General features: G+C 38.2%; 1 protein-coding gene across 3 annotated transcripts in view; it reads right to left on the reverse strand.

Moving 5' to 3' along the window:
* The window catches only part of CRYBG3 (crystallin beta-gamma domain containing 3), a 131,665-nt gene that overhangs the window by 95,912 nt on the left and 11,263 nt on the right, over positions 1–24,490 (reverse strand). For 2 of the 3 annotated variants that reach the window (XM_054480062.2, XM_063661442.1), the window contains exon 2: positions 13,639–13,705. The exons of the other annotated variant lie outside the window; for it this stretch is intronic. In XM_054480062.2, coding sequence (XP_054336037.1) covers positions 13,639–13,705 — 67 coding nt within the window. The remainder of the gene's footprint in view (positions 1–13,638; positions 13,706–24,490) is intronic. 3 annotated transcript variants of the gene reach the window in all.

Below are 24,490 nucleotides of genomic sequence, written 5' to 3' on the forward strand. Positions count from 1 at the left end.
CTACTAAACTGTTAAAGAACACCAATTATTCTCAAACTATTTCAAAAAATCGAAGGAGACAGAATTCTTCAAAAATTCATTATGCAAGGCCATCATTACCCTGATAACAAAACCAGACATGGACACACAAACACACACAAAAGAAAACTACAGGCCATTATCCTAGAATAACAAGATGCAAAAATCTCCAATAAAATACTAGCAAAATAAATCCAACAGCACAGAAAAAAGATTATATACCATAATTAAGTGGAATTTATCCCAATGATGCAAAGACAATTCAACATATACAACACAATAAACATCACATCAACAGAATGAAGGATAAAAACCTTTTGATCATCTGAAACAGAAAAACGTTTAATAAAATTTAATATCCCTTCTTGATAAAAACTCTCAACAAATAGGTATATAAGGAATGTATCTCAATGAAACAAAGGCCATATATGACAAATCCACAGGTAACAACATAGTAAATGTTGAAAAGTTAAAAGCTTTTCTGCTAAGATCTGGAACAAGATAAGGATGCCACTCTTACTACTCTTATCCAATATAGTACTGGAAGTCCTAGCCAGAGCAATCAAATAAGAGAAATAAATTAAGGGTCCAAATTCGTAAAGGGGAAGTCAAACTGTCACTGTTGGCTGATGATATGATTGTGTTTCTAGAGAACCCTGAAGACTCATCCAAAAAGCTTCTACATCTGATACATGAATTCAGTAAAATTCCAGGATAAAAAAAATCAATGTATACAAATCAGGAGCACTGCTATACCCCAATAACGACCAAGCTGAGAAACAAATCAAGAACTCAATCCATTTTACAACAGCTGCAAAAAAAAAAAAAATACTTAGGAGTATACCTAACAAAGGAGGTGAAAGATCTCTACAAAGAAAACTACAAAACACTGCTGAAAGAAATCATCAGTGACACAAACAAATGGAAACACATCCCATGCTCATGGATGGGTAGAATTAATATTGTGAAAACGACCATACTGCCAAAAGTAATCTACAGATTCAATGCAATTCCATCAAAATACCATCATCATTCTTCATGGAACTAGAAAAAAGAATCCTAAAATTCATATGGAACAAAAAAGAGCCCACACAGCCAAAGCATAGCCAAAGCAAGACTAAGCAAAAAACAAACAAACAACAACAACAAAAAACAAATCTGGAGGCATCACTTGACTTCAAACTACACTACAAGGCTATAGTTACCAAAACAGCATGGTAGTGGTATAAGATAGGCATGTTGACCAAAGGAACAGAATAGAGAACCCAGAAATAAAGCCAAATACAGCCAACTGATATTCAACAAAGCATACAAAAATAAAGTGGGGGAAAGGACAGCCTATTCAACAAATTGTGCTTGGATAATTGGCAAGCCACATGTCAAAGAATGAAACTGGATCTTCATCTCTCACCTTATACAAAAGTCAACTCAAGATGGATCAAAGACTTAAATGTAAGATCTGAAACCATAATAATTCTAGAAGATAAAATCCATAAGACTCTTCCAGACATTGACTTAGGCAGAGAGTTCATCACTAAGAACCCAAAAGCAAATCTAACAAAAACATGTGAAAAAATGCTCAACATCACTAATTATCAGGGAAATGCAAATCAAAACCACAATTGTGATACCACAATATTTAAGTATGGCAAAAAATGGCCATAATTAAAAAATCAAAAAATTATAGATGTTGACATGGATGCAGTGAAAGGAGAACACTTTTACACTGCTGATGGGACTGTAAACTAGTACAATCATTATGGAAAATAGTATGGAGATTCCTTAAACAACTAAAAGTAGATCTACCATTTTATCCAGCAATCCCACAACTGGGTATCTACCCAGAGGAAAAGAAGTCATTATATGAAAAAGCCACCTGCACTCACATGTTTATAGCAGCACAATTTGCAATTGCAAAAATATGGAACCAGCCTAAATGCCCATCAACCACGTGGATAAAGAAAACGTGTGTGTGTGTGTGTATTATATGTGTGTGTGTGTATTATATGTGTGTGTGTGTCTGTGTGTACATATACCGTGGAATACTACTCAGCCATAAAAAGGAATGAAATAAGGGCATTTGCAGCAATTTGGATGGAGTTGGGACCATTATTCTAAGTGAAGTAACTCAAGAATGGAAAACCAAACATCATATGTTCTCACTTATAAGTGAAAGCTAAGCTAAGAGGATGCAAAGGCATAAGAATGATAAAAATGGACTCTGGGGACTTGGGGGGAAGGGTGGGAGGGGAATGAGGGATAAAAGACTACACACTGGGTACAGTGTACACTGCTTGGGTGATGGCTATACCAAAATCTCAGAAATCACCACTAAAGAACTTATCCCTATAACCAAACTCCACCTGTGCTACCAAACTATTAAAATAATTTGAAGAAATAAAAATGGGCAATTAATCTGAATAGACATTTATCAAAGATGACACACAAATAGTCAACAAGTACATGAAAAATGCTCAACATTGCTAATTATCCAGGAAATGCACTTCAAAACCACAACGAGGTATCACACCCCAGTTAGAATGGCTATTATCACAAAGACAAAAAATAACAAATGCTGGTGAGTATGTAGAGAAAAGGGAACTGTTATACACTGTTGGTGGAAATATAAACTGGTACAATCATTATGGAAAACAGTATGGAGGTTGCTCCAAAAACCAAAAATAAACTACTATGGGACCGGGCAATCCCAATTCTAAATATACATCTAAAGAAAAGGAAATCAGTATGTCAAAGAGATATCTGCACGCCCATGTTTATTGCAGCACTATTTACATCAGCTAAGTATGGAATTAATCTAAGTGTCCATCAACAGACAAATGGAAAAAGAAAATGTGGTTTATGTACACACAATGAAATACTATTCAGCCGTAAAAAAGAATGAAACTCCATCATTCGCAGCAATGTAGACGATCCTGGAGGACATTACGTCAAATGAGATAAGTCAGGCAGAGAAAGAAATACTGCATGGTCTCACTCACATATGGAAGCTAAAATAGTTGGTCTTGTAGAGGTAGAATGGTGGTTACTAGAGGTTGGCAAGGGTAGAGGAGAGGGGGATAAAAAGAGGTTGGTTAATGGATACAAAATTAAAGCTAGATAGAAGGAATAAATTCTAAGAGTTCTATAGCACTTTAGGGTAATTACAGTTAACAATTATTTATTGTGTATTTTCAAACAGCTAAAAGAAAAAAATTGAGTGTTCCTAGGAAATGGTACATGTTTGAGGTTATGGACATACTAATTACCCTGATTTGATAATTACACATTATATATGTGTATCAAAATATCACTCAGTACAGCATGGATATGTACGATTATCTGTCAATTTTTATGTGTCAATTTTTTCAAAGCATCTGAGTAGAAAACACAGAATGGCCAGGTAATTCTTCCTTTACTGTCTCTAGCAGCTGGCTTGGTCCTCCTTTCTACCACAGGCTTTGACCTCATTGTGCATAACAAGTACAACCCTTTAGACCACTCTGACTCCCCACCCCACCTGGGTTCCTTGGCACTCTCAACTACAATGCCCTCCACTTCCACTTCCCACTTCCCTGCCCCTTTGGCTAACCCTCGCCTTTGTCCTGACCCATAACTGCACTGCTTCAGATTCTGCATTTCAGGCATTCCCCAGTGTTCACACCTGCTCATCTTTCCAGCTCCCTTACCCAATTGTCCTAGGTGTACCCATCACACCAGCTCTCCTACATCATCACAGCTTTTGTCCTGGTTCTTACTCTGTCCCTTTCAGTTCCAAAAAATGTTCCTATCTTCTCTATCTAGATCTCAAATATGGCCAATTACCTCAAAGCCTCTTTCTTTTGCTCCTTGGTCACCCCTATCCAGAAAATTCCAGATTTCTCTTTTCCAAACAGGTGACTGAGTCTCACCTAAAAAATCTGCAGGGATATGCAGAGCTATACAGATTCAGGGTGCCAATCATTCATGATTTACAGCCTCAGCTCAAAACTGGTCTGCAACCTTTCCCCATTTTTCACAGCAGCTATTTCAAACCTTTCTCGCATCCTTTTAGCCATCCCCTCAACTATCCCATTCACTCGCTCAGAGAGTATCAGAAAGAGTATTTCAGAAGAGCTCAGAAAGCCTTGTTTTTTCAGAAAGACACTCTTTCACAGTCCTGACTCCACCTCTTCTCTACCTGCATCACAGCAGTCACAGCAGCAACAGCAGCAGCAGCATCTAGCCCACTTCCTTCACTGGCCCTTGCAATAAAAGGAGAAAGAATTCCACCTCCCAAAGCTAATTCCTTCAGCAGGGCACCAGTTCATAATCCTTGGTGTCCCTCAGGAACCTCAGTTGCTGATCTGGCCCTTCTGTGAGATTCTACCATTCAAAAGTATATCCAGAGACAGCCTTCTCCTCTGTCCTCATTACTAACCTCGCTACAAAGGAGTTACCACCCTCCCTGTTTCTTTTCCTTTACTCCCAATCACTTCCTAAGTCCCAACAATTGGGCTACCTCCCCAATAATCCTAACCATGACCTTTCAGGGACACCATTCTAATGACTAATCACTCCAATGGACTGCTCTTATGTCCTGATCTTATATGATGTGTCTGCAGAATGTGAGATTGAATCTCTTCCTGAAAACCATTCTTCCTTTAGATTCCATGGCATCACTCTGAGGTTTCCCTTCGTACTCTCTGAATACTCTTCTCCATCTCTTTCACGTTCACTTCTTGTAGCCATCCCTCATATAACATGCTCCTCCAATTTCCAGCCTATATCAGCTTTTCCTTCATGCTCTTATGAAATCTCTTGCCCACAGACTCAAATATTCAGATGATGATCCTCAGATTTGTATCCCTAGCTCAGACTCCTAAACTACCAACCAGGCATCTATCTCCATACCTGGATGCTTCATTGGACCTCAAACTCAAAACATTCCAAACTGAACTTGGCCATGCTATGTCTCCTTTCTTCCTTCTTCTATAAAGTTTAAAATTCCCACTTGTTAAAGTCAGAGAAAACATCAGGACACCATCACCATAACCTCGCCCCTAGAATAGTGTTTATCGGTGGCCTAACCGGATTTGTTGCTTCCACATCTGTTATCCCCCACTATGTTCTCCAAACAAAAACCACAGCAATCTTCTAGAAGCCAAATATGATCATTCTTAAATCCCTGCAATGGCTGAGCATTGCCAACAGGATAAAATCCAAGCCCCCTGGCATTGCCTTCAAGATCTTGGTGGATATAGCCCCCACGGCTTTCTCCAATTTCATCTCTTACCACTCACAATGCTTGCAATGCCTACTGTCTTCACACGCATTACCATTCACTATCTCCTCCTTCCTCTCTCCCTCCCTACATTTCTTTCTCTCACACTACTGTATATCTTTGCAGAATGCTATTCCCACTGCTGGGACTTATCCCTTGCTCTCTTTGCCTGGAAAATTCCTTCTACAGTTCAAGTTTTCCAGGACGGAAATTACATTTACGTTCTTCCAGTGTATATCCTTAACATCATATGTCTGCCTTGACACCACAGGGTGTAGGTAAACAATAATCTTACATCTTTCATCATGAGTAGGATTATTACTGAAGTTATTAACGGTAACTAAAATTTGGCATTCACAAACTAAAACCCACTCCTTATTAAATAATTCTAGTTAATGTTCTACTAAGACATCTGGCTGCCACATATTACTTGGAAATTTTGCCAAAAGTTGAAATTCCACCACCAATACTTGAAATTCACAATTTTGAGAAAAATGCTTTACACCCAGGCTGGAGTGCAGTGGTGCAATCTCGGCTCACCAAAACCTCGACCTCTCAGATTCAAGCCATTCTTCTGCCTCAGCCTCCCAAGTAAATGGGATTACAGGCACACGCCCACCACGCCCAGCTAATTTTTGTATTTTTAATAGAGACAGGGTTTCACCATGTTGGCCAGGCTGGTCGCCGTTTCCTGAACTCAAGTGATTCACCTGCCTCAGCCTCCCAAAGTGCTGGGATTACAGGCTGATGCTAAAATCTTAAATCAAAATCAGTACCTTTATAAAGGATTTCGTTGTGGTGGGTTGTCTGATTAACTCCTTAGTGAGTAGTGATACATATTCATGTCAATATTTTTCAATAAATGGATTTTACAACTAAATTTGTAAAGATGAATTGTTTATACTCCTATTGTTAAAGTAATTTTGCTTCAAAGATAACATTAGATCGTTATCACAGAGTTATTCTTTTCACTAGAAAATGACAACAGGCAAGGTAGGTAGGCAACTACCTTACCTGAATGCAGCTGGTTATAGTTTAAAATAAGCTGTTTGCAACTTTTATATCATCACACATCACTGTTATGATCAGTTCTAGGATGTAATTAATAACTTATTACTAAGATTATTTTAAAAGCTAAAATTTTACCTTCTAAAAATGTTCTGGTATAGAATTAAAGTTATATCTGGGGTGTTACTTTCACTGTTTTCAAATCCATATAATTTTTGATAAAGAGATGTAGTTATATGTACTATTAAAATAAGTGCCCTTAACCACAGGTGACCCAAAACAGTTACCTCTCATATGTATCGGAGAAAAAATATGGGTGAAATTGCTGATCTAAATAAGAAAAGTATGAGTTATACAGTTTCAATGGGTATGCGTATGAAGGAAGGGCTGTTGATGGGCCTTAGTTCAATGGGAAGGGAGATAAAATACTAGATTCATTCTCAGGTGTCAAGATTGGGTAGTGTGGTGGTACTTCCAGAAATAGCAGGAAGCTAAAATAAAATGAGTTCAACTTTGAGTATGTCAAACTTTATACTCAGAGACATCTGAGAGGAGAGGTCCATGAAATAACAGGCTCTATCACCCTGAAGCTCAGGATATATGCTGGGCTAAAGGAACATATATGAGCTAGCCACTGGCCAAGATGCAGGCAGAAATCAAATCAACCAGGGCAGGTATACAAAGAGAGAAGAGAAAGGAACAAGAAAAGGAATGGCAGGAAAGCCATTCCCTCCTGTTATGATATAAGTATTTCAGCAAAAGCACTGCGCCAGAATAATAAATGCTTTTGATTCTCTGAGAGCTTTCTGGCGCTCACTCTCGTGTTCCAGAATCAGTATCTGACACCTGTAAAGGCAAATTTTCTCACAAAAATCTAGAGTACATACATGATCCTTCATACTCAGTTTCCATTTTGATAAGATATTCCATCATACCACAATGTAGGAACATTCCAGGTATACCATAGTTGAAGTGGCTGCAAATCAAACCAGATACCTTACAACACAATCAATTCAATAACTACAAGATGTCAAGTCCCCAGACTACCATCAGCCACAATGACAGGCTTAAGCCCTGGCAGTCCATTTGGTCAACTGGACAGCACAGCAACACAGAGCGCATTTTCCATTTCGGGCACTCCAATAGCACTCACTTTTTTTTTTAGAAGCAATCAAGAGGCAAGATTTTGACTTCCAGCTAAAGTTGAATGTGGTATGCCTTCCTGTACATACCTTCTTCTCAAACGTTACGCAGAATCAATATTTCAAATATCTGCCTTCTATACTATTCACCCAGAATAAATCACCACCATTTTCAAGCAAAGATTCACAGTATTTCTAAGTTTTAGCCAGACTTTATATGGCAAGAAGGCAATCATTTTACCAAGTACCTACTCTGTATCAGGCATTGTACAGTACTTAACATGATATCTCAGTTAATTCTAAAACACCTCTATGAAATAAGGACCCGCCCTACTACAGATCAATAAACCAGGATTCAGAGAGGTTAAATAAATTTCCCGAAGTTACCAAGCCACCACCTGGAAGATCTAGGATTTAAGTCCAGGCATATCTGGTTACAAAGACTGTGTTCTTTCCATCATTACACATGTAATTTCAAAACTGTTCCAAGGAGGTGCCAGGAATGGCAGGGGCAGAGAACAGTGGCTGACTGTGAAGCTCCAGGCAAATCATTCCCACCATCAACAGGGAAAACTGTGCTGTAATCTATTTATATACGGGGTTGCAGGTACAACTATTGTTGGGGTGGGAGCACTCTTATGTTTGAAAAAGAGACGTATAAAAATCTGTACATTAAACTGACATGATACTGCTGCAACTATTTGCATTGCTGAGAAAAAAAAGACAGCATGCACCGGGAGCAATGGTGTACGCCTGTCTGTAGTCCCAGCTACTCAGGAGACTGAGGTGAGCGAATTGCTTGAGCCCAGGAGTTTGAGGCCAGCCAGACATAGCAAGACCTGTCTGTTAGAAAACAAACAGCCTGGGCGCAGTGGCTCATGCCTGCAATCCCAGCACTTTGGGAGGCTGAGGCAGGCGGATCACGAGGACAGAAGATCGAGACCATCCTGGCTAACACAGTGAAACCTTGTCTCTACTAAAAATACAAAAAGTTAGCCGAGCGTGGTGGCATGTGCCTATAGTCCCAGCTACTCGGGAGGGTGAGGCAGGAGAATCGCTTGAACCCAGGAGGTGAAGGTTTCAGTGAGCCGAGATCGCGCCACTGCACTCACTCCAGCCTGATGACAGAGCAAGACTCCGTCTCAAAAAAAACAACAAACAAACAAAGATAGCAAGCATACACTTAAGCCATACATATTTTAAAAATTGGTTCAGTAATTAATTTCCCTCTAACCAAGACAACATTTAACACATTTAAATTTGACTACCATTTTACTCTCACTGAGAAAGAGTTGAAAACCTAATAAGGAAAGAGGAGCTACATAAAATCAAAATATGAACAGACGCAAATATTTAAAATCTTCATCTTACTACAGAATTCTGTATTCTGAATAGGGGCATTAATGTAAAGAACAATTAGTGATCATTCTGCCTCAGTGAAATAGTCTTGAGCTACAATTCTTCCATTTCTACACATCAATTATTAAACAGTGGTAACAAAAAATGTGGTTCTTTGTAATAAGTGATTGACTTATTAGAAATAAGGGTTATGTGTCATAAATATCTGATATCGATATGTAATAAGTTGATACTTATTAATTTCATTTTATTTACAAGAATATCACAGGCATACACCAAATACTTCCTCTTAAAAGATGCTAAATCCTTCACCAAAGTTGTATGATTAGTCATGAGCAGCACTTCTAAAATGGGACCAGTGGTAGATTTTATATAAGGCAGATGCCAAGCTATGGAGAATATGCATAATAATCATCGATATATTGAGGCCTGGGTTGGAGAATCTATAACCTGTGGTCCAGATATAAGATTATTAAATCTCATTTAGCTCATGGTTCATTTCTGGAAAAAGACTTACTGCCATTGTTCTTTTTATGTTTTAATAGGATTTATTTTTGATAAATGAAGTTTATGAATATAGCTTAAAAATTCAGTACACGAATAGGAAGAATCATGGTACATAACTGCCTCTGAATTCTCTTGCCTCTGTTCATTACCAGTGGGAATTGTATCAAGTGACTTAATTTGAGATTCGCTTTTTTCAACTACATACAAAGGGATACAAATTCTGTTTAACACTGTGGATAGAATACACACATTGATTTTTTCCTTTTGAACAAAATACTCTAAAATGACTGCAAAAGGGTATTTTTGTTGTTGTTGTTTTTAGTTATAAGTACAAAGACAGGAAGAGAACAGACATAACTGGTGATACAGTTTGGATGTTTGTTCCCTCACACTGAAATATAATCCCTGATGTTGGAGGTGGGGCCTGGTGGGAGGTGTCTGGGTCATGGGGGCAGAACCCTCATGGATGGCTTTGTGCTGTCCTTGCAATAGTGAGTGAGTTCTCGTGAGATCTGGTTGTTTAGAAGTGTGTGGCAGCTTTCCCCTCTCTCTTGCTCCTGCTCTTGCTATGTGACGTGTCTGCTCCTTCTTTGCCTTCTGCTATGATTTCCACCAGAAGCTGAGCAGATGTTGGTGCTATGCTTTCTGTAAAGCCTGCAGAACTGTGAGCCAATGAAACCTCTTTTCTTTATAAATTACCCAGTCTCAGGTATTTCTTTATAGCAATGCAAAAACAGCCGAATATAACAGGCAAGAGATTTCAGAAAAGGTTTAGAAGGCAAAAGCAGACAGAGGCAGAGAAAGCTTCTACCTAAGTGACTGCAAAAAGGGACTCTGAACCTAACAATCATCCCACAGGCAATCTGAAATGACTTAGGATTTGAAGACACTAGGAACCACTTAAGGCAGTGTCAGACATGGGATTAAAACTAAGAGTTTGCTTGAAAATCTTCAAATAGAGAAGTTGAGCCCAAGGGCTCTTCCTTCACCCAAACAGTAAGACAATCCTCCCTACTTTCCACCACTAACACTCCCAAGAAAAAATAAAAACAAAAAAACTGAAAAAACATCTCCGAAGATATTAAGGCTTTTGGATAAACTGAATTTGAGATCAAAGGGACATCCACAGGGAAATGTCTGGAACATTGATAATCAAGTCTGGAGCTCTAGATATCAGGTAAAGACACAGGAGCCAAAAGATGACACCAAAGGATTGGAAGATATTACTTCAGAGGACTGACACTGAGGAGAACTGAAGATTTTGAGAAACATCTTCACGAAAAAGTATTTAGCCAAAAGAAATCAGTGACGGAAACTGAAGGAACTAGCCAGAGGTAGGGATGTGACCAAGACAGGACAATATCACAGAAGCAAAGATAAACCAAAGAACATTTCTAAAAAGGAGAGAAAGACTTGAAAAAAAAGTGTTTCAACTGGTTAAATAGAATGAGAACTAGGGAAAGGTTACCGAATGTGGTCAGCAAAAGGTCACTGGTGAACATGAATGTAATTGGTTTCATGGAATAGCTTTCATTCAATCAGCGACTACATACTGAGCATCCATGACATATGTGCCAGACACAGTACCAGGCTTCCCATGTCAGAGGGAACTAAAAGAGAAACAGGAATCAGAGCAGAAAGCATTAAGAACTGAACGATGCTTAAGACAGACTTTCATAAGGAATTTTTAGGTAAAAGGTAGAAGTAGAATAACAGACCAAAAGGAAAGGCAACCAGACTCACAAAAATAAAACAAAAACATTGTTTTTAATTTTATATATTTAAAGAGAAACACAGAGACCTGATGCAAATCAGAAGCCAGTGAAGACGGAGGGATAGCAGTAGTCAAGGCAAGGGCCAAGGAAAGGCAGTAAAGCAAGGACACCAATACCACTGCACATTGTAGTCAAGGTGGGGGCTTGAGGGAATTTAGCCTTTCAAGGGAGAAAGGGATAAATATTCATCTGACATAGGTAGAAGAGAGCAGGGCATAACACAAAGTAGATGTGAATGAAGCAAGAGTTTAAGGCTACAAGACAATGATCGAATGTGGACTAAATTTCCAGAAGCATCTCCAGCTAGATATAAAAACCTTATTAACATAAAATACATATTCCAGTAGAAAAATAGATATAAATGTTAGAAGTAGCCACTGATGTTAGTAAAATAGCAAAATTTGTGTAGCATGTAAGTGGTATTTTAAGAATCAAAAATTTAATGGTGTCCAAAGTTAATAAAAAATATAATCTCTAATTGTTTAAAAATACAATTAATTTTTGTAGTTCAAACTTGTCTTGCAACCAACAATCTTTGACATCATCAGTGGGTATCTCAAGGTCAAACACAAAAGAAGACTATATAAGGTTATGTTTACATAAATCTGTTATGGTTCTGAACAACTGGGAAATGCTGCACATTTTTTCTCTTATCACAGAAAGCATTATAAAATTTAGTTTACATTACCAAAATACATATTTGTTATGATGCCTGGTAGCAACAGTCCCTGGACAACTGGGACTGTGTGGCTAGGTTGAAGAAATCCTACCAGTAGGTTCCAGAAGGTTTTTTAAAAAGTTACGTGAGCCAAAATGCACAGGATACCCCAGAAAAAGTGCCACGGTATCCTTTCTATTACAGGATAACTGCAGTTTCTGTATGTAAGTAAACCTATAGGCTTCAAATCACAAGAGAAACAGTTTCATGACTGCATGGTATTTACTTAGGGGCTTAGATGCCAAAACAAAATTATCCTCGGCACTCAAAATTAGATGTTAAGAATGGATAGAAAAGATTGTTAGCATAGAGGCCCAGCTATTCTATTTGCCAAATATATTTACTGAATCCACAAAGATGTAACTTTCAGAGCCTCTGCAGGTGGAAAACAGCACTATTGGAAATAAGAGGCTGAATTTATCCGAGTTTGGAGACTGAAGATTTATTTAGGTGAAAGTATAGCTAAAATAAACCAGCAGGTATAGGCTAAATGGGGAAAGAAGCAGAGACTAAGAGAAGGGAGCAAGGAAAGCAGGAAGGTTTAGTAAAGGTCAAGGGTGAGTACAGAGGCAACAAGGGATTAAGAGATGGAATGAAAAAAGCTGATAACCAAAGAAACTTGGAAGTTTGAGATCTCAGAAGTAACAGCCTTCCTATGAAACAACACAAGGGCAAGTTTCATTTATGGCATTAGAAGTAAAAGTCTGGAGTGGGGAAACTCAAGGCATGTAAAAACTGAAAAATCAGCAGCAGCTATAGAGCCGATATAATGGTAAACCAGCAGGCTGGCTAACAACTGATTGCAGAAGAGAAGTTAAGTGAGATACATGATAAAACCATCAGGAGGAGGATTTAGTAACCAGACTCACAAAGGAGTGAAGAAAGGAAAGCAAGGTGATCTTCATTTTTTCCTTTCAATAAGTATTTTTGTATTATAACGGAGAAGGCAGAAATAAAGAATTAAAACAACTTTGTCTTTATAATGTGTAATGTACTTGGGCATTATATAGTTTTTAAAAATATTAAAAAGTGCCCATATCAGTAATGAAGAATTGAAATAACTTTTCAGTCTTTCTACTGACCAAGCTAATTTATTCTGAAATCCCCAGAAGGTTCAAATTTTCTCCTTGACTGTCACAAATCATGTGAAAAGAAAGCAACTGGGACCAACAGCCATGATTGTGGGTTAGCTACCAAAACGTGATCACATACCTAGAAATTGGAAACATCAAATTTCTAGAAAATCAAATCGCTTATGAATAAAAAGAGAGATCAAAAGGTTTAGTGATTTTCAAGGATTTTCAACTACTCATGGAGAATCCCCTATGTAGGTGTGTAGCTTATCTACTTTTTGTGCTTGTCCTCTTAGAGAAGTTCCAAGAATGACATGCAAGCTAACCAAACACACCTAACACAGAGCAATGATATGCAGAAACAGATTATTAACTTCTACCTTCCAAAAGCACTATTACTTTGCAACATTTCAGAAAACTCATAAATCCCAGAACTTCCTAGAAAAAAGAGACCATGGAGGTCATGTGATCTGACCTACAGATTAGCAAACAAAGACACAAAGAAGTTAAATGCCTCAGCTGAAGATCACACAGTTGGGTTAGTGGCAAAGCCAAGAACACCACTCTGTATACTCCCTTCTCAGAGCCTTTCCCACCTGTCCAGACTCCCATCCCACCTCCCGATGCAAGTGTCCAACAAAGCTGGGCTGGATTTCCACAAAAAGTAATTATACAGTGCTCTTTTTGAAATGTAAAATAAGATGACAGAATCTAAAAAGAATTAACAGCAATTTAAGATATTTGCTTGATATAAAATAATATTAAGTTAAAACTATACCTTTACTGCTTCTGATGAAAGTACATTTTCCTTTTTCTGACTTGTGCTCATGGGCTCATTTTCAACACTGAAAAATAAAAACCACAGTTTCTTTTGAAATTAAAAGAAAATCACAAAACTAAAAGTTTTCTATATTTAAACCCGAACTGAAAGGTCCTTTATCTGCAATGCCCAAAGACTGATACACCATGTTATACCAAGGATATATTGATTTGAATCTCTAAACTCAAAAAATGCATTCAAAAATGTTCATCTAGGCTTCAGATATTTGTGTGAACTCATTGTGCCTCATATTTTCTTACACAGATAATCAACATCACAGTAATGATATATCTGAACAAAAGAGCACCTGTGTATTACTTTCATAACACTGGCAAGTGCTAGCACTCTAAGATATTATTTATGTGAAGGTTCCCCATAGCCAGATCTTTTTTTAATGCCTATGCTGGGTGTTATTTGGAACAGAATGCATTTCTATTCAACAAATCACTATAAACATATAGGTCTATCTAGTGAATTCTGGGGATACTCAAAAATAGATGTAGGTTTATCTAGCCCCAAACGTGTTCCAGATGGCACCTTAAAATCTGATTTCCCAAATAGTTACTTCTAACTGTCTTTAGTCTGGGATACCTCCTCAGATGCCTTTTGGGATGTCATTATAAACTACTTTCCCAAGACACATTTAAGATTTTTTTTTTCTTTTTTAGAGATGGTCTTGTTCTGTTGCCCAGGCTGGAGAGCAGTGGTGCAACCATAGCTCACTGCAGCCTCCTGGGCTCCAGCAATCCTCCTGGCTCATCCTCCTAAGTATTTAGGACTACAGATGCATGCTACCATGCCCAGTTATTCCATTTTTTGTAGAGATGGGGGGGTCTCAACTATGTTGCCCAGGCTGGTCTTGAACTCCTGGCCTTAAGTGATCCTCTAAACCTTGGCCTTCCAAAGTGCTGGGATTACAAGCATGAGTCACTACACCCAGCTTCCAGATCTAAATATTTATATCTCTGTTCAAACATTATCCTGTTTTCATACTTTCATAATACTAGACAAATTAAGTAGCTTCACTCTAAAGATTATTGACTCTCTACCATATGCCAAGGATTGTGCTTAGCCTTAAGGATATAAAAATGAGCGCGTCAGGTTCTTTGCAAAACTCAGTCTAGTTGGAGAGACTAATACATACACCTTAACAATACAGTTTCGTAAGAGTTATAACTGCTAAATGAACAAAATGCTACGAAGCATAAAAGAAATAAGGAACAACCAATTCTGCCTACTCAGTAAAGTACCCTCAGAGGAGGTACAAAAGCAGGTGGTAATAGAGAATCGGGCATTTTCTGAAAACCAAGTTTTATTTGTTTGCTTTTAATATAAGTCTGGAGCACAGAGCTTGCGAAGGACAGAGGTAATCCTCTAAGGGATGAGATTGAGACCAAAAATTAGTGAATACCAGACTATGAAGACCAGGCCTGACCCGTTACGAAATTTGACCTTTGTCCTACATGCAGTGGGAACCCTTCAAGGAGGGGACAAGCATAAGCAGGAGGATGACTGAGAGTGGGCCAGATGTTGAATAGTGGTCACTGGTGGTGGAAGGCCCGGAGAGGAGGAAGTATCAATAGCTCAGATCAAATAAAGGCTGTCCCGAAGCAGATCAGATGGAAAGAGAGGACATGATTTATGCCATTTAGATTTTCTATCCATAAAAGTCTATGTTATTACACACAGTACCCAAGAAACCAATGGTCATGGTCAAAAAATGGAAACAAAAAATAAATCATGAACACCTGGAAAATACAATGGATTAAAATGTCATTAAGTCCAACACTCCATGCAGAAACACATGGACCAAACAGATACCGCTAAACAGATCCTTAAAGCTTCTAAATGTCAATAGAAAAAGTGTGTATATATATATATATATGAGCTATGTGTTAAACACATAAAAAATTCTGTGGGACAATTCAGGAACAAAATCAGGAATAAAACAATAGAAAATATTGTACAATACAGAATTGTAATCCATACCATCAAACCTAAAGTATAATAATAATAATAATAATAAAAAGAATGTCTCATAATTGCTTCTTTAAAAGTGAATAAGTTCTTATCTCTTTTTTTCTATTTTACTAGTCTTTATCTTTTGCCAAAAGGCTGTTTACAATTCAGTTTTTTTTTTTAAAGTAAATGTGAATTGATTTTGGTCTATTTAAGCTCAAATTAACAAAAACAAACTGGCAAATACATGTAAAAAGATCATGTTATAAAGATTTGGGGTATAATTAAGAAGAATGCTGACGACAAGTGAATTCTCTAACTACAATCTATTTTGAATGATCTACCTAAAAACTATCTAAACATACAACACCTAATTTTAGTCTCCTAGTTCATGCTTCAAGATTCCTGAAATTCTGCTTTATTTGGTGTGTTTACAGGGTTTTCTATAAACATACTGCCTAAGACTGTAAATGAAAACGGTAAGTTTCTTTTCTAATATAAAAGCTCTCCAGAAAATGCAGCTAAGTTCATAAGATTATGGCAGAATTCAGTCTTTTCAAATAGCTGTAATTACTTCCAAGTACAAACTACAAACACACACACCCAAATTCCAGAAAAACACAGCAGTAAATCAGCATGTAAGTATTGAGCAAACAATGGAAGAATTTAAGTTAAAATCACCAAAAGAAATACTGCTTGATATTTCTTAAAATTCTCACTTACATCCTTTAAGTTGCATGATTCTTATTGCTAAACCAAAATTTTAAAATGTGTTGAGTTTTAAAGCAAACAACATATTTTAAAATTTTGGTTGACTGATAAAAATCATTGCTTTTATTAAAATTTCAACACTTTTCTACATGAAACATTCTTAGCATGGATAACATTATTCATGCCCTAACTCCTGATACAACTGTTACCCAGAACCACTTGACATTACTAGAATACACCAAAGTTTACATGCCTACAAATCACTTTATTCTGCTGCTTGCAACACCCTTCCCCACCCTAATCAACTCTAAATCCTTTACAGCTTAGTTCTGGTTTTACTTGTATTTTTTGTGCTCTCACTGCATGCAGCAATACCTCCCACATATTTGCCACTCTTTATCATTAACAGCTAGTTGTCCATCTTCCCAACGAGAATATAAACTTATTAATTCAGAAGATGTATCATTCATGTCTATATCCCAGAGCCTGGCATCCCACCTGGCACCACAAACACACTCAAATAGTATTTGTTAGACGAATTTTAAAAAGTAATCTATAACCAGGCCAGGTGCGGTGTGGCCTGTAATTCCAATACTTTGGGAGGCCACGGCAGGCAGATGGCTTAAGATTAAGAGTTCAAGACCAGACTGGGCAACATGGCAACCTTGTCTTGACCAAAAAAAAAAAGGGCTGGGCATGGCGGTGCACGTTTGTAGTCCCAGCTATTCAGGATGCCACTGTACTCCACCTGGGTGATACAGTGAGACCCTGTCTCAAAAAAAAAAAAAAATCTATAACCATATTTCCAATTGGGCCTGCTTACCTTCATCAGAAAACACTGTTACATTGGGAACAAGATAATTATAACATCAGTCTTTTTTTCTTAAGGAGGTAGCATATAAGTCTCTTGAAAGAATATGCCAGCCATTCCTATCCTACAACATACTTCTCTAAAACCATTAAGTAGGGAGTGAAGCTGGTGGGAAAAAATTACTCAACAAGAACAAGGTCATTTTCAGTTGATTTAAAAATAAAACAAAACATTAAAAAATGAGAACACAGTAGCTATTATATACTCAAAAACAGTGAATACTCAGATGTCTGCTTAGTACAAATATAAAATAAAACAAAAAGGACTCAAAAGGCTTGGGGTGCTATTTTCAGTCTCTTAAAAAATAAATACCCAGGAAAGAGAACCATGTTCACCTCAAGCTTCATGAGAGACAACAATCTGTTCCTATTGTTTGCTCACAATTTAACCCCCTTTGGGACCCAGGGTATTTCAATTAGGAATATTTTTAGAAAGCACACATTTTATTCATGGCAGGGGGTGAAGAGCAGAATTCAAAATCACATGTACGCACAAATATAACCACCTTACATTTCTAAATAGCTTCATCTTAGCTAACAGAACTTTAAGAATCAATCTTTCAAAATAGCTCAAATATGAAGGTCAATGTAACATAAAAGCTCCTCATTTTTTAAGCAACTTTATTTGGACCATGGCTGAAAACGAATCCAACATATAGCCATTTAGCCTTTGTGTGACTCTGTGCCAGACAAAATATTTTCCATAAGCAATGCAAAAAAAGGGTCACTTTAACCTTCTAAATTTCAAATAATTTACATAAAGGAGAGCTCCTAACCTGTCACTTAAGAGATATTATTTTCTTAAAATTAAATTGTAACAAGATTCCCTAACCAACAGCAGATAAGCAGTGGAAAACTGGGCCCAAGAACTCATTCACCCACTCAACAAACTAGCAGTGCACACATGTGTCAGGCACCGTTCTTGGTGCTGGCGGTTGCACAATGTACAAACCAGACAAGGTCCTTGCCCTCATTCTTTCAGAACTTATGTCTATATGCATCAGAATCACCTGAGGCATCTATGTTTCTCAAACAGATTTCTGGGCCTGACTGTCAAGGAATCCAATTGGAACGGGGCCCAGGAATCTACATTTTGAGCTACAAATCACCCTTTACCCCAGGTTGTTCTAATGCAGGTAGCCCTCTGACCCCATTCTTGATAATGGTCTGAGAGCCTCTCTATCTTTAGCTGACATCAACAACTGACAGCTGTAGAGGGAAGAGAAAAATATGACCAGGAGAATCTCCACTTATTATTTAAAGATGTTAAGTGTGGCTAAAGATTAGGTAACAATTATTTAGAAAACACTACCCATTTTCCAACACTGCCGTTCAGCAAAGCTTCTCGATCTAGAAAAGAGGTGATGCCCTAATGAGCACATACAGCACTGAAAGTACAGGGTGGGACCTGGAAGGAAAAAATCCCCTTTTTTCAGTCCATACCACAGACTGGAGCCCAAGGGAAGCTTCTGGGCCTCTTTCAGAGTCAATTTCTCATGAGGTAAGAAAGCACCTTCTTGGATGGCCACAGGACAGACTCACAGAAACAAAGGGTACGCTCAGTGGAGAGGCGTGAGGCACAGTTAAGGGAGAGTAAAGCTCTCCTCCTCTCCTGTAACACACCTGTTGGGCACCTCCTCCTCCTATGACTTTCTCTCATACATAACCGTTACTGCATCAGGAAAATTTGGAAATGGTAAAGACTTGATACAGCTTCCATAAGCGTCTTCTGGAGGCTTGCCTACTTCTCTATGGATGCCAGAGTCTATGAATTCTTGCCATTTCAAGAGAGGAAGCAATCTTTGGTGCTAATGCCATCACTGGCAGCAATTCAGAGCACCCCCAAATATGAGGTCACTTAACATAAAGTATTCCCTAATTTGGGAATGCCCTTACATCTAAACAGCACACCCAAACCCTCTGTCCACAGGGACATTTCTCCACTTCCAGGGCCGATTTTCCTTCTCTCTTTTGTTTCCAACCCCGTTCAAAACTGTTGCCGCCTGAAATTATCCTCCCACTTGAGATTTTCACTTCTACTACATGAGGTGTGGTCTACAGTAGAAGAATCAGCAATACTGTTGAGAACAGGGAAAAAGAATCAGGGCAAATCTCTCCATTATTTTATCTTCCCCAACTACTGTAAAACTTTGCTGGTTCCAGAAGCCTGGTCCACTCACCAGCACCTCCCCTTCTACCTCACCTTAGGCCTTTCCTTCCTGGCACGTTCCTCCTCACCACAGAGCCCACCTGACCCAACTCCTGTGATGAGGTTCTAAAAGTAGCCAGAATCTATCCTTCCCTTAAAATGTGATCAAATAATACCCCAGTCTTCCAGGTGAGACTTTCTCTTAGACTAAATGAAAAATAATGCAGAACAAGACGAGATCTTTACCTATCCACTCCCTCTCCCACTGTCATAAGCAGTAAAATGCTTTGCAACAACTCAGAATGAACTTTTGTCTGTTTCAGAGACAGCACCTTGAGGACAAAATGCACTTCAGGCAAAATGAACGTTTTTGGATCTGATTTTACAACTATGTAAATTAAAAAGGTTCAGACCAGCTGATATGAGATCTCTGTCAGATCTAAAATCCCACATTGCTGTGTTCTACAACAGAAGAATGGGTGGGAAAAAAAACAGGTAGACTAACCTTGAGGCTTTTCTGGTAAAAGATGAGAAAGACTATGGCCAAGAAACCAATTTAGATCAAAACTAGTATGAGGGCATTATAACAAAGAGGCAGAAATGTCTACCGTCCCTTATTTCAAAATTACTGAGGCTCGCTCTGGGCCTGCCCTCTATTCCCTCAGATTCCACCTCTCAGCCCTCCTTTAGGTCCTTAAATACAGCAAGCACTTCATCCTCACACCCTCCCAAAGGGTCTGCTCAAGCCATGGGATCTACATTACCTTTGGGACATTTTTCTTAGAAACATAGCCTCACGTGACAAGTTCTATAATTTTCTTTGTTCAAAGCTATACTGCAGATACATTATGGATTAAATTGACTTTTGTGCACTGGCCTGGAGTCCCATCCAGCAGGTCCAATGCTATGGGGAAAAAGATAGAGTTCCACACCAATGATTTCCAAACCGCCATCTGGAAAACTGTCCATTCACAAATGGTGTCTGCCAGCAGTAGAGTGGTACTTGTATTTTTTTTAATGGCTATTAACAGAATATAAAACAGGTGGTTATGGTACTATTTCTGGGCTTCTAATTAAAAGGTAACTAAAAGCTGCAATTTTAAGGCACTCAAACAGTATGTATTTTAGTCCAAACATCTGGCAGTTGAATGATTTCAAAACTCTAGAGAAAAATCAGGAGGAGAGGAAAGGTAGGCATGATTATGAGGCTCTGTTGCTTCACAGTCTGAGACTTCTGACACTCCTTTTCTCCATAATGTCCGTCCTCTCCTATAATTTATGTATCTACCTTGAGGCTGCCTTATTTCCTGTTCCCCAACTCATGCCCCCAAAATAAGACCCATAATTACAGTTAAATCACAGGCTACAGAGTGAGAATTTCAGTACGTCTGAGGTGTGCCTGAGCTGTCTACCATACATGTGTTGTGAATGACTGCTCCATTCTCCCCAAGTTCTCCGTCCACCTCATAACCTTCAGATTCTGAATGTTTGACTCACCCCCCCCAAGATTCAATACCCTGAATCCCTCACTGTGATGTGAACTCACAACAGTATTTTAGCTGCTTTCTAAAATGGAGCATTCATTCACTTATCATTCAACAAATTGTCCTGAGGACAGCGCACTGGAGACCCAAGACTGTGCCCTTGCAGAGCTCCCCAGAATCTGATCTTGGCTGACCTCCCCTCCAACTGACATCCTTCCTCCTCTGTAAATTTTTCCAGACACAGATAAACAGATAATATATGTGTGAATATAAAAACACATTTACACACACATATAAACACATGCCCAGTGATACTTTCCAAAAGTGAACTCATCATTTCAACTCCTTACTATGAACTAACACCATGTCACTAACACTCACTCCTCCTCTAATTGTGTGTCTCTGTCCACACTGGCATCTGTGCCACATGACTGTGCCCCAGAACCTTCTAAGTGAATGTTCCTTCTGCCCAGAAAGTTCTTTCCTCAGACTTGCTCATGCCCGACTCCCAGATATCATCTAGGTCTTTGCTCAGATGCTACCCAATAGAGACACCTTTCATGACCACCCTACTTAGGCTCACCACTTCCATTATGCCCATTTTATTTTTACTTCAAAGCATATTATATATTAATCTATATATTTTCTGCCCTCCTCATTAGAATACAACCCTATGTAAGTAGAGACACATTTAGATATGCAAACAAGATTCTGAAAAGTGATGACACGACTAAGTTGTTCTAATAATTAGGTTTTAAATTATTTTTACAACATATAAATATACGCATTATTGTCAGAAATGTTAGAGCACTATTGTTAAGTGAAAAAAATTCAAGTTCCAAACTCTTAAAGAAGAACTTTTACTTGTATAAAAATATTTAGACATGAAGACATATTTAGACACAGGGATCTAAATATGTGGGGACATATTTAGACATATTCCCCACAGGGAATCATTTGAAAGAATGATATATGTTTCTGAGTGGGTAGGGTTATGAGTGTGCTTTTGCTTTTTGGTCCTCTTATAATTTTATACCTGTTTTGTAAAAGCAAATATTACTATCAAAAAGAGAAAAAATACAAAGTAGCATAGTTGATGAAAGTAAAAGCAAAAACAAGTGAGTGCAAAAAATGCAAGCAATTAAATAACAAAATACGAATACTGCAAATATTAACTAATGTTAATTCTTTTGCATCATAATATATGCAACATTGCCAAAAAATTTTTATTTGCCTACTTAGAACAATGAAACACCATTATTACAGTTCACATTTTCAGCTTTTAATGATAAAAAGCACAATGCCATCCTTCCATCCTGTGAATGCTCCTTTGTGCTTTGACAAGACAATAAAAGGCAAGAGAGTTTACATCTCACCTAATTTGTCCCCAGTTATTAAAACATCAAATTCAAAATATTTCATTCTTTGTCATAAGAAGCATGGTAGTTACAAGAAATTTATGATCTGCCACTGAGGTAGAAACCACTTTTGTATACATTTTAATATGAAAGATAAAAATTTCTAACATATCTTCTAAAAATTACATAAAACAAATATTGGTGAGACCACCCAAATACCATTTTCATGTCACTTCTAACATTGCCATTTGTCTTGTTTGTCATAAAGAACATATAAAATATTTTTCCTTAACTGTTTTCTATAACTGTACTAGGGTCCATCTTGGAATTCTGCCTACTACAATGGGTTATATTTTAGTGCCAACACCTTACGTGAAATCAGCACTTTTAAAGCATATCTGATTTTATAAGTATGCAAGTGCTATGGTTTGGATGTCTGTCCCCTCCAAAGCTCATGATGAAATTCAACCCCCAGTGTTGGAGGTGGGGCCCAATAGGAAGTATTTGGGTCATGGGGATGAATCCCTTAGGAATAGATTAATGCCCTCCCTGGAGTGGTGGTGAGTGATTTTTCACTCTGTTAGTTCCAGGAAAACTGGCTGTTAAAAAGAATCTGGCACCTCCTGACCCCTTGTTTCCTTTCTTCCCAAGTGATTCCTGTACCTTCCACCATGAGTGGAAGCAGCTTGACACCCTCATCAGATGCAGATGCCCGATCTTAACATTCTAGCCATCAGAATCATGAGCCAAATAAATCCCTTTTCTTTATAAACTACCCACCCTCAGGTATTCCTTTATAGCACACAACACAGACTATGACAGCGAAAAACCTGTTTTGTAATCTTTTAGCAATTTTTTTTATTATTATACTTTTAAGTTCTGGGATACATGTCCAGAACGTGCAGGTTTGTTACATAGGTGTACAGGTGCCATGGTGGTTTGCTGCACCCATCAACCTGTCATCTACATTAGGTATTTCTCCTAATGCTATCCCTCCCCTAGACACCCCCTGACAACCCGACAACAGGCCCTAGTGTGTGATGTTCCCCTTCCTGTGCCCATGTGTTCTCATTGTTCAGCTCCCACCTATGAGTAAGAACATGTGGTGTTTGGTTTTCTGTTCTTGTGATAGTTTGCTGAGAATGATGGTTTCTAGCTTCATTCATGTCCCTGCAAAGAACATGAACTCATCTTTTTTTATGGCTGCATAGTATTCCATGGTGTATATGTGCCACATTTTCTTTATCCAGTCTATCATTGATGGGCATTTGGGTTGGTTCCAAGTCTTTGCTATTGTGTACAGTGCTGCAATAAACATACGTGTGCATGTGTCTTTATAGTAGAATGATTTATAATCCTTTGGGTATATACCCAGTAATGGGATTGCTGGGTCAAATGGTATTTCCGGTTCTAGGTCCTTGAGGAATTGCCACACTGTCTTCCACAATGGTTAAGCTAATTTACACTCCCACCAACATTGTAAAAGCATTCCTATTTCTCCACATCCTCTCCAGTATCTCTTGTTTCCTGATGTTTTAATGATCACCATTCCAACGTGTGAGATGATATCTCATTTTGGTTTTGATTTGCATTCCTCTAATGACCAGTGATGATGAGCTTTTTTAATATGTTCATTGGCCACATAAATGTCTTCTTTTGAGAAGTGTCTGTTCATATCCTTTGCGCACTTTTTGATCGGGTTGTTTTTTTCTTGTAAATTTGTTTGAGTTCTTTGTAGATTCTGGATATTAGCCCTTTGTCAGATGGATAGATTGCAAAAATTTTCTCTCATCCTGTAGGTTGCCTGTTCACTCTGATGATAGCTTCTTTTGCTGTGCAGAAGCTCTTTAGTTTAATTAGATCCCATTTGTCAATTTTGGCTTTTGTTGCCATTGCTTTTGGTGTTTTAGTCAGGAAGTCTTTGTCCATGCCTATGTCCTGAATGGTATTGCTTAGGTTTTCTTCTAGGGTTTTTATGGTTTTAGGTCTTACATTTAAGTCTTTAATCCATCTTGAGTTAATTTTTGTACACAGTGTAAGGAAGGGGTCCAGTTTCAGTTTTCTGCATATGGCTAGCCAGTTTTCCCAAAACCATTTATTAAATAGGGAATCCTTTCCCCATTGCTTGTTTTTGTCAGGTTTGTGAATGATCAGATGGTTGTAGATGTGTGGCATTATTTATGGGGCCTCTGTTCTGTTCCATTGGTCTATATATCTGTTTTGGTGCCAGTACCATGCTGTTTGGTTACTGTAGCCTTCTAATATGGTTTGAAGTCAGG

Source organism: Pongo pygmaeus, chromosome 2 (assembly GCF_028885625.2).
Source record: "Pongo pygmaeus isolate AG05252 chromosome 2, NHGRI_mPonPyg2-v2.0_pri, whole genome shotgun sequence".
In the NCBI taxonomy this organism is placed as follows: Eukaryota; Metazoa; Chordata; class Mammalia; order Primates; family Hominidae; genus Pongo; species Pongo pygmaeus.